Source organism: Danio rerio, chromosome 10 (genome assembly GCF_052040795.2).
Source record: "Danio rerio strain M-AB ecotype USA chromosome 10, GRCz13ab, whole genome shotgun sequence".
NCBI classification, from domain to species: domain Eukaryota; kingdom Metazoa; phylum Chordata; class Actinopteri; order Cypriniformes; family Danionidae; genus Danio; species Danio rerio.
This window is the reverse complement of record NC_141030.1, coordinates 28,416,933-28,428,869: the sequence shown is the minus strand read 5'-3', so window position 1 is coordinate 28,428,869 and position 11,937 is coordinate 28,416,933. Positions and strand designations below refer to the sequence as shown.

Here is an 11,937-nt window from a genome sequence, read left to right as displayed (position 1 = left end):
TTCTATCAGTACAAATCAAACGAGTCTGGTCATTCACCGCTGACCTCAGGCATCAACAAGGCATTTGCGCCCACAAAATTGCTGCTCACTGGATATTTTCTCTTTTTCTGACTATTCTCTGTAAACCCTAGAGATGGTTGTGCGTGAAAATCCCAGTAGATCAGCTTTTTCTGAAATACTCAACCAGCCCATCTGGCATCAACAACCATGCCAGGTTTAAAGTCACTTAAATCACCTTTCTTCTTCATTCTTATGCACGATTTGAACTGTCAGAAATGACCATGTCTACATGCCTAAGTGCATTGAGTTGCAGCCATGTGATTTGCTGATTAGAAATGTGTTATCAAGCAGTTGAATAGGTGTACCTAATAAAGTGGCCGGTGAGTGTATAATTACTGAACAGGTAAACATTTGTCATTGAGGTGTAAATGTTGTACAGAGTAGTGTAAAAATAGCAGTTGGCAAATATACCTGTAGTTGTACATTAAGTTTAGAAGTCTGATGGCTTGTGAGAAGAAACTGTTGCACAGTCTGGATGTAAGAGCCTGAATGCTGCTGTATCTCTTTCCAGACGACAGCAGCGTGAAGAGTTTTTGTGAGGGGTGTGTGTGATCAGCCACAATGCTGGTGGCTTTTTGGATGCAGCGTGTAGTGTAAATGTCCATCACAGAGGGAAAATCGACTCTGATGAATGGTCGGTGCATTTTCCAAACCAGGCAGTCATGCAGCTGCTCAGGATGCTCTCTATCTTTCCTCTGTAGAAGGTTGTAGGGATGTATGGTGGAAGCTATGCCTTCCTTTGATAGTAAAGATGCTGCTGGGCCTTCTTTGATTTAGAGCTGATTTTGAGGGACCAGGTGAACACCAAGTAATTTGTGGAATTCTATACAGATCAGTGGCTTAGTCCTTTATTTATCAGGGGTAGCTACAGCAAAATGAACTGCCAACTTTTCCGGCATATATTTTATTCATTCACTAATTATCTTTTTGGCTTAGTCCCTTTATTAATCAGGGGTCCCCACAGTGGAATGAACCACCAAATATTCCAGCATATGTTTTAATGTTTTCCAAAAAATTGCCTTGTCCATAATGTTATATGACCCTTTTTATGTAACACAAAAATCATGCTTTTGATAAACTAAATGATAAAAAAATGGTATTGATCTTTCTATTAGTGAATTTGAATTGTTTAAATTGTTAAGCAAAAAAAATATTTATTGAAAAAAAATCATGCTGGAAATTATAATAATTTAATTGTGTTTTAATGTCTTCCCTTAAACACCAACTTAATGGAAACGATGCACCTACAATTACTGCCTTTGGTAAATAGTTAAAAATTTAGGAAGAACGTTGCCAATTTCACAGGGCACATTTCTGACTGAAGTAAAAAAACATTACCCGAAGCCATGTTTTTGTTCGCTGTCCAGCCGGTGGCGCTGCAGTGGCGCTGATCTTCGCGGATTCGCGCAATGAGTGTGTGTGTGTCGGCGGGGAGGAGATCTCAGACTCGGGCTCTAGTAGGGTGTGGACGCTGGAAGAGTGTCGGGTACAGACCGTCCCAGTCATCTCCGTTGGTCCACTTCAGCTAAAAGCGGCCATATAAACAGGTAACGATTATTGTTATGATCGATTGAGTGTAAGAGAGGGAAGCATGAATCCTGTGTTGATCGTGTAACTTAGTTCAGTCACTGTGGGCGTATTTATGACTGCTAGCAGCATTAGCGCAGTAGCCCACTGCAGGGCAAAAGTACTGCCGAATGTCTATAAATAAAGCGTGAAGTGGAAAATGATTTCATTATGCATAATTAAGCAAGTTATCATTCAAATAGTGGTATTTTTCTTTTGATTCACTCACAGTTAAGAGTCTTTGGTCACTCTTAGAATGGACTGTCTGTTAGCTCCGTGGCTAATGTCACTACTGCTTTAGAGAGAACACACGTATCTGTCTGTCTGTCCGTCCGCCTGTCTGTCTGTCTCTTTCTCTATATTTCTTATCTATCTATCTATCTATCTATCTATCTATCTATCTATCTATCTATCTATCTATCTATCTATCTATCTATCTATCTATCTATCTATCTATCTATCTATCTATCTATCTATCTATCTATCTATCTATCTGGTCAGTTTGTACTGCATTTTCACCTGTCTGTCTGTCTGTCTATCTATCTATCGTTCTAATGGCTGTCTGCCTGTCTGTCTGTCTGTATATCTCTTCATTTGCCAGTCTTGCTCTCTGTATTGAGCAAAATGTAACATTTTTGAACTCTGTCTGTCTGTCTGTAAATCTATCCATCTATCATTCTGTCTGTCTCTATCTCCTGATTTACCTGGCTTACTGTCTTTAACAAACATCAGTTTATTTGAAGCTTTCCAACTAACAAATATATATCCCACTGAACCCATACCAGTCTGTCTGTCTAACATGTTCTTATATATCTTCCTGTTTGTAATATATAAATCATTTTGTTCTATTTCTCTTTGACCACTTGTCTTTCTCCATGAGGAGTTCTGTCTAACTGTTCTTCAAACTTACTTGCATAGCTGTCTGTCTCACATTTAGTTTATTTTCATTTCCATTTCATCCATTATTCATTTTATTTGCTTGTCTGTCGAAACAACACTTGTCTGATGTCTGCTTATCATTTTTTTTCTCAATATGGATCTTTCTGTGTGTAATCCTTCTCATCTTTCTATGAGTCTGAACTCTGTTGTTTACCAAACTGAATCAATACCAATGAGATTTGCTTCAGTTATTTAATTTCTCTGTCATTTTCTTTTTGTCAACACTTTTTGTCATTTTCTTCTTTCTGTCAACACTTTTGTTCTTTCTAAGTGTAGTTTTTTTTTATTTTTTTTATTTTTTACAAAATCACTCCTTAAAACCAATTTATCACAATCTGCAATATACAGTTCAAGTCAGAATTATTAGCCCCCCTTTGAATTTCTTTCTTTTTTAATATTTCCTAAATTAGGTGTAACAGAGCAAGGAAATTTGTACAGTGTGTCTGATAATATTTGTTTTAAGTAAATAATAAAAAAATAAAAAATTTAAAGCTATATATTTTCCATAGTCTACCGAACAGACCATCATAATACAATCATTTGCCTAATTACCCTTACCAACCTAGTTAACTTAATTAACCTTTTTAAGCTTTCAAATGTCACTTTAAGCTTTATAGAAGTGTCTTGAAAAATATCTAGTCAAATATTATTTACCGTCATCATGGCAAACATAAAATAAATCAGTTATTAGAGATCAGTTATTAAAACTATTATGTTTAGAAATGGGTTGAAAAAATCTAAAATTGGGGTAAAAAATAAACAGGGGCTAATAAATCTGTCTTCAACTGTATTTTAACGGGACAGTTTAGCCAAAATTAAAAATTCTGTCATCATTTACTCGTCCTTCACTTGTTTCAAACCTGTTTGAGTGTCTTTCTTCTGTTGAATACAAAACATTGACTTCCTTAGTATTTTTTGTTCCTAATATTGATATAGCTGCTTTTTTCCATAATTCTTCAAAATACAATTTTTTAACATTTCTTTCTAAAGTGTATTCAGTGAATTTGGAACATGATCCTAGTATTGGACTTTTAGGAGCAGAGGACAGTTCTTGCAGTACAGTAGAAACCAAACGCATGCAATTGTATTTTGTATGTGTGTTGCAAAAAAACTCATTTAACAAATGTGAAAATCTGATCCTGTCCCCAACTTTGAAATAAGGGCTAGAGAACTTGGAAATATGTTACATTTATAAGGTCAGAGTGACAAATTGTCCATTTCTGACAAGATTTGGGAACCATTCATATTATTTTTGCAGATATGCGGAACTAATATACTTTTACAAGACTATTGTGTTAATAATTATTTTATAATGTATTTTGGTTTCATTGTCCATATACACCTTGCTTCCATTTTTTTATTTTTTGTCCCAGCCAGTTCCATATTATGATTGTCCACAGGGCTTAACTTTTTTTAGCACCAGCCACTGTGGCTAGTAGTTTTCCAATGTTACTAGCCACTCATTTTCACTAGACACAAGTTTGTTGGGAAAATATATTTTATTCATTAATTTGACTTTGACATGCTAAAATTACTTGATTTAAATTTTGTGTTATGTCCACATGCCTCCTTCATTAAACCTTTTTGTTTTTTGTGAATGACCTTGCTCAATGAGCATTAGAAAATAAGTTTCATGCTGTCATGTACAATTAGTTTCATTTTCATGTGACTGTTTTGGGCTCAAGTATGTATTTTTCAAAAAATTTCAAACTAATTATTTCCTTGCCACAACTTTTGAATGATGTGTAAAAACAAGCAAAATATAGTTGCATAAATACACTTTTATTTAACAACAATGTTCTTAAAAAAACAACTGGCATTTAAAAAAATGATTGTCATAAAACTATGCACAGTAGTCTGCCAGGCCAAATCACCAGTTAATTATACATAAATTGAGCTAATCTCCTTTTAAAGCCATTGCAAAGGATGATAATTAACCATATTAAAAAATAATCGCAAGCAGGAAGCAGATGAAAAATACCATGTGCGATAATGAAAGTATGATCATGCTATTAAAAGAAGCAGGACTGTGGGTACACGAGCATCGCTTATTGTCCAGTGCATTTCAAAGACAACCGATCACAGCAGTTCCGTTTCCAGGCACACAAGGTAACGGTAGCGTGTCTGTGTCTCACCGTGTGCATGATCAACCTTCACTCAGTATTCCCCTCCTTTCTTTTGCTCGTGTGCAAACAGTTATTTTAACAGTTAGTCGTGCTGCTTCTCGATTCAGAGATCACATTTGCACGCATATTGACAAACGATCATAAATTATAATTCTAATCTTTAATGACTAGCCAGCACTGGCAATCTAAAAAATATTTTTAACCAGCCAAAGTGGCTAGCTCTAACCCGCCACAGCTGAAATCTACCCGCATTTTGGCAGGTTGGCGGGTATTAATGTCAAGCCCTGATTGTAAATGTTATTCATGTATGGTATGCCTTTTAATTTATTTTTAATGAACCTTCCACAAACATTTTGATCAATGTTTGATGTGTGGGTTTTGAGTTTTTGTAGTCCGCTAAATCCACTGTGATAGAGTACTTCCAAGAGAACTTTGATGTATGGTCCATCTCTTTCTTGTAAGGATTTAGGCGGTATGGTTTGTATGATTTTTTTTTTCAATGAAAATGAACATAACAAGTAAAAAAACAAACATTTAATGTTCAACTGAACCACTTGAGTACAAGTAAATAGTGAGGAATTTTTGGGGGGTGAACTGTCCTGTCCCTTTAATTGCATAATAGTTCTCAAAAGGTTTCTTAAAACGATTTCAATCAATTGCTCTTTTAAAAAAACGGAACATGACTATAATTTAATTTTCTAATTGAACAAACAAAGAAATGTCTAGAGCAAGTCTATTAAGTGAAGTATGTGTTGGAGGAGTGATGTCAGATTATTAAAGAAACACATTCTTTGGCAGAGGCTTGTTTAGGACTCGGTGAGGGAGTGATATGTGTTTTAACAGGCCAAAACCTGCATGATTACATGGGCATTTATCACAGATCAGCATTGAATGAACCCATTGCTTAACTCTATGTGGTGAAATAAAAGACTAGAGTAGCTTATCCAAAAAATACACTGACCACTGTTTTTTAAACTTGTGCAACTTGTTTTTTACTGGAAGATATTTTAAAGAGTATATATAGGTCAAGGACAACGCCAAGTCCAGATTCATGCCAAGCATTCAGTCCAATATGTAGTACCAAATAACAGTATGTTTAAATGAAAGATTCTGAAGTGACAGTCAACTGTTCACTAAGCAATATGAGTATGGCCCAAAATATTTTGGCATGGTAAAAGTGTGAGACTGACAATGAAGTGGCGGAGAGGCTTATGTAAAAGAGTTTGTATGACTAAAAATAATACCAGGGCTAAAAATATATTGTTTTATATTTATTTGATATTATCTGTGTTATATGTATATCATATATATAACATTATACAACATCTACTTTCTCCTTACAAAACAAGTACTATGATTATAAAAAAATAAAGGAAAGTCTTTTGTGGGGCAGCATTTTAGATATATATATATATATATATATATATATATATATATATATATAATTTTTTTTTTCTTTGGCATTATGTGGTTTTGAATTGTAAATTTAATTGAATTACTTTAAAAATGTCATGTGGTAGCCATCAAGTAAAAGTGATAAAATATTTCTTTTGCAGTTCAATACTTTTTGAGTATCTTAATATTTACTTGCATTAATTAATATATTTACAAACATTTCATTAATTATTCTTAAGTTGTATTTATGAAAAAGTATTTAATTCATTTGTATGTTTAAAATATAATTGTATTATATTGTAATTTTTTTTATTAAAATAAGTTTTTCTCTTATATCTTTTTCTTAACATTAGAACATTTGAGCCTATAGCTATGGCTATGTGACATTATGACTTTAGTCTTTTCATAAAAGATGTGTAAAATACATTAATTTATTTGTATAAATATGATAGAAAAACATCACTGACCTTTTCATTTTTGGGTATTTCTTCAAGGATGTGTTCACACTTGGAAGGTTTAATTTGATTAAAGGACTCTCCACTTTTCTTTTTTATTTACTGGTCTCTTATAATTAAACTGATAACTTGAACCATTTTTGAAACAATTCAGCCGATTTCTTGTTCTGGCAGTGTCACTTTTAGCTTAGCTTAGCTTAGCATAATTAATTGAATTAGACTAGACCGTTAGCATTTCATTCAAAAAAAGAGTTTTGATGGTTTTCCTATTTAAAGCTTGACTCTACTGTATTTACATTGTGTAATAAGACCAACATTTCTAGGAACTATTCTTTCATTCTGGAGTTATAGTCAAGAAACTCAACAAATCAAACAGAATGATATTACACGGTGCACAAGGATTTATGCTTTCAGAGAGCACCTTTAAACCATGGAGACAGGAGAGATGTGCTGTTGTGCTCCATCAGATATCATGACAGATTTAGTATGATTAGATGTCTTCAACAACAAACCAACCTTTTCCATTCAGATAATTACAGTTAATAATAGTCCTCATAAACAATTAATTTACTCGTTTACTTTCCTTTAACTTAGTGTCTGATTTATCAGCGATCGCCTTAGTGGAATGAACCAGCAATAACTCTGCATATGTTTTATGCAGCTATAAATATAAAAGATACTGTTTTTGGTTGGATTAAAAAAACGTTTTACACTTTTTAACACTCTTTAACATGTTTAACAGTAGAAGACTTGATAAATGAAAGCATAGAAAGTTTCAATAATTTCAGCAAGTGTGAACGCTACCTTCTAAAACTTTATGGACACCAAACAAGCAGACCGAGACCTCTGAAAAGATGAGTGCAACAAACTCTGGCGCAGGTCAACTGAAATACTAATACAACATGGGCTAAAGACGTCTAAACTAACCAAAAACAGGACATGATGTCACAATGCATCACCATGAAAGGACAGAATGCTTAAGCATGCCTGTTTTTCTCATCAAAGTTACAGCATTTAACCAAGTACACAGTACTTTTGTGGATATAAGGTCAATTCTGTAGTAAAATATGCTTCTGAAATGGCTTAAAAATTAGCTTCAGTCTTAAAAATGAAATGCTAAATAATCCAGACCTAAAGAACCAAAATAGTGCGAACACACCTCTAAACTTCTTGTAATGTTTCACACTTTGTCATTGTTCCCTAGTGACTTGAACTGTGACTGTGTATTTAGTGCAACAGAGATCAGAACGGCTCATCACAGCTTCCTCCTTCTCGTCTCTCTGCAGTGCAGCGCAGACACCAGACACTTGCCCTGAGGCTGTGAAGAGACTGTCCCATCGCACCCTTCCCGTTGCTGGATGTCCTGTCCGCCCTCACCTGTTCTCTTCAGGGTCCAGCTGCATCAAACGCCTCTTCCAGGACACTCCTGGTAGGAGGACGATCCATTGGGATAGTGTGAGAGGAGAGAGGGTGCCGAAATGGATGACATCTTCACTCAGTGCCGTGAAGGCAACGCGGTAGCCGTTCGCCTCTGGCTGGACAACACAGAGAATGACCTAAACCAGGGGTGAGTGCATTCTTGAGAGTTTGCAAGGGTCATAATACGAGCTATTTTTAGAAGGTTTGACGTGGGCTTGTAGAATTTGCTTATTTGTGGTTTTGTACAGACTTTCTGTCAATAGGGGGCGGATTCTTGAAATGTTGTGTGTGTTTTGTGACAAGCTTTTGTCTGGTCTTGTCCCCTAGTTCACCCCTTACACTTTTATCAGTCTTGTAATCCCTAGGCGCAGTGGTGCAGTGACTCAAAGGCAATGAGGGTAGATTTTTATCAGGTTTTGTTTGTGGCACAGATTTCATTCAGTTATTTGGTCTGTCGTGGCAGTACAGGTATTTTTTTTAGATTTAAATAGATGATTTTGAGGATTTAAAGAGATTCAATTCAATTTGCTTATTTGTGTATCACTTTTCATTGTACCAAAAGTATTGTACCAAAACAGCTCTACAAATGGTATGTGTAATTAAGTTAAAACTCAATTAATAAAAATTTAAGGTTTGTGTTGGGTGGACACTATAGCTTCCAATCATATACATAGTTAATCTGCAGTTATACAAAATAATTTTTCAGTATAGGTGATAACTTTTTAATATCTTTGTAACATTGTGTTTTAGTGTGTTTATAAGAGAGTGTCTGGTGCATATAGACAGGAAAGAGTGTTTCTAGGGCTGGGCAATTGATTGGAAAGTAATCGAAATCAACATTTAAAAGCTATAATCGATCCAATTTTTCCAGGTCAATTAGGGTGCTTTCACACCTGCTTTATTTAGTTCAATTGAATCGCACTACAGTTCGTTTTCCCTTTTGGTGCGGTTCGTTTGGGCAGGTGAGAATGCAGCAGTCGTACTCGAGTGCACACCTAAAGCGGACCAAATAAGCATACCGAGACCTGCTTGAAGAGGTGGTCTTTGTACGCTTTCAAACGAACCCTGGAGCGGTTCGTTTGTGGTGAGAATATGATCTGTACTAAAACAGGTCCAACCGCAAAAAGTACTGTGCCTTTTGGACTAATCCAGCTGCCGTAGGCTGATGCGCTGTGCATTATGGGATATGCAGGAAAAATATTTGTTGACAGTGCTTTACCAACAGAGAGGGGAAAATATTACCTGATGGATCATTGGTAATATTTCCGCAAGATGAGCATGTCGTAGTGTAGCTAAATTAATTCACGCCTCCTCCTGAAGTGACGAACGATGCATTCGTTCCCAGCCGCAGCCGTGCTTCATTCTTGAAATGTATAGTTTGTCAAAAGCAGGGATACAGTCAGTCAGCGCAGTTGTCCCTCCAGAGTAAAAACAACATTTTGTATCTGTCGGTTTTGTTTACTTGCGGGAGTTTATTGGCATTTTCCCGCATGTGAATTCTAACCAATCAATAAGCAGTTTAGGAAATATGTTTAACAACATCTGGCCAATATGAGATGTGGATTTTGTCAGGTGACTGCATTTTGGTTAGTTTCAACTGGCTCGGACCAAAGCCAGCAGTGTGGTGTGATAACAACCCAAAGACGGGAGAAAATGCAACAATGTATCATTTTTTGCCCTTGGTCCGGACCAAATGAAGCGAACTACAAATGTGAAGGCACCCTTACTTTCCTTACGGCATGAAAAGTCATGTGACCCCGCTCTGTTAATGCTGATTTATACTTCTGCGTTGAACGCACGAGTATGGTCCAATATATCCTTCGCAGCATCGCATACCTATGCGTCTCTCAAAAAATGTAACTACAGGTCACACACTAGCCCCTTTCACACATACAGACCTTTCCGGAAAATTGCCGGCAATTTTCCGGAAAGGTTGTATGTGTGAACAGGTCCTTTTTGAAAATACCGGTAAATTCGTTCTGGCTATTTTCCGGAAAGAGAAGTTGTAACATTACCGGCAATTTGCCGGAATGCTGCGCTGTGTGAATGCAGAAGGAAGATTCCCGTAATAAGCACGTGCACGTCTAGAACGTGCTGACGTGAGACGTCTGCTTTAGCCAATCACAACAGTCAGACGCATTTACGTCCGCGCGGTTTGTGAGAATAAAAGCCTTTGAATATTTTTCCAGGCACATTTAGCTGCTAAAAGTTAGTCAGATCACGTTTATATGTTCTTCTTAATGCCAACTGTGTAAATAATCATCGATGAGATGCTTATGATAAGCCGTTGTTTGTTTACCTTCAAGCTTTGCGTGCGCCTATGAGCGCCTGCACACGCACATATTATGAACATCTCGACATGCGAAAGTGATCCTGCGAAAGTTGTTCACAATATTGATCATCCACAGAGTTTGTAATTTAGTCAAATGTTTACAAATACAAGCGCAGCCGTTTAAAGCTCATTTGTGGTGAATGATGTCAGAATTTACCAGTATTTTGGAATGGATGTGTGAATGCTCTTTTCCGGAAAATTTCCGTTAACGTCCTCGCCTGTGTGAACAGCGCTTTTTTCAATATACCGGTAAAGTCGTTCCGGAAATTTACCGGTATCACTGTGTGAAAGGGGCTATTGGTACTACAGTGACGATGATTGGAAGCTGCACCAGAGATGTCTTGAGAAGACATAGTTTCCATTGCATTAAAATTATTATTTACATTAAAATATTTGTTTACAGAAGATGTAAGAAATTACCCTATTAAAATATTTATTACAGGATATACAAGACTTATTTTATTTAGAAGAGATGCTGCTTATTTTCTACTTTTAATATAATAAACAATAAAAACTATTAATTTTGTTTACAAAAATGCAAGTTATTTATTTTCACTTTTTTATGAAGAAAAATGACAGTTGGTTTTAGGCAATGTGTGTTTTAGTTTCAGTTGTTCAGCACTGATGTACAATAAATAATCATAGATAGCACATAATGTGTTTCCTTCAATTATTTTAATGCAACCTTCTTTCAGAAATCTCTCACTTGTAATATGTGCGCTACTGTACAAAACCTGTCAGGGAATTATGACAACAAGCAAATCAAATATATAAACAAAATAATCGTTTATTAATTGTACTCTAGTTAAAATTCGCCCAGCCCTCAGTCTTTCCTACAGTTGGTTTGTCAGGCCCACTCACCTGTGTGTAGCACAATGTTTTAAGGTTTTTGTGTGGTGTGCTATGTATCCCCTGCCATTATATCAGGAGATATACTACTTTGTTAAATATGTTGCGTCAACCAGGTGGAAATCAGGAAAAAAGTATACCAGAGCCTGTCGAAAGTATAAATCTTGCTTTTAGACGCAGTACAGTACTTCTCAGTGTGTGACCCCATCACATGATGTCATCCAACCGCGCATTCAGGCCAAGTCTTTTTGTTATATCATTCGCTAAACTTCTAACAGATGCTTATACTGTATGTTATGCAGATACATACAGTTGAAGTCAGAATTATTAGCTCCCCCATAGATTTTTCTCTTTTTAAAAATATTTTTACATTTTTAAAAAACATTTTAAGGTGAAAATTATTATCCCCTTTAGGCTATTTTGTTTTCGATAGTCTACAGAACAAATCATCGTTAAACAATAACTTGTCTAATTACCCTAACCTGCCTAGTTAACGTAATTAGAACTGTAAAAAAACTGTATATGTACTGATATTATACATCAGGCTTTTAATGGCCTCTGTTTTATAGGTAGAAAGCAGAACATACAGCAGCTCAGTTTTATTTGTATAGAAATTTGGGGAATGAATGCAAAGGAATTATATTTCAATTATATTATATAAGACAAGTAGACTAGTGGAATGCATCAATTTACTGAAACAAATTGGCCTTAGTTTATGAGTGTTTATGTGAATAAGAGGGTGTATGGGTTGTGGCTGAAAAGGCATCCGCTGCGTAAAAACGTGCTGGATAAGTTG

General features: G+C 35.8%; 1 protein-coding gene across 1 annotated transcript in view; it reads left to right on the top strand.

Annotated features, from left to right (window-relative positions):
* Positions 1-1,561: 1,561 nt before the first annotated feature.
* The window catches only part of ilk (integrin-linked kinase), a 35,096-nt gene continuing 24,720 nt past the window's right edge, over positions 1,562-11,937 (top strand). Inside the window, 2 exon segments of the mRNA NM_200571.1 lie at positions 1,562-1,607; positions 7,828-8,108. Of these exon segments, the coding sequence (NP_956865.1) occupies positions 8,020-8,108 (89 nt within the window). The 5' untranslated portion in view covers positions 1,562-1,607; positions 7,828-8,019.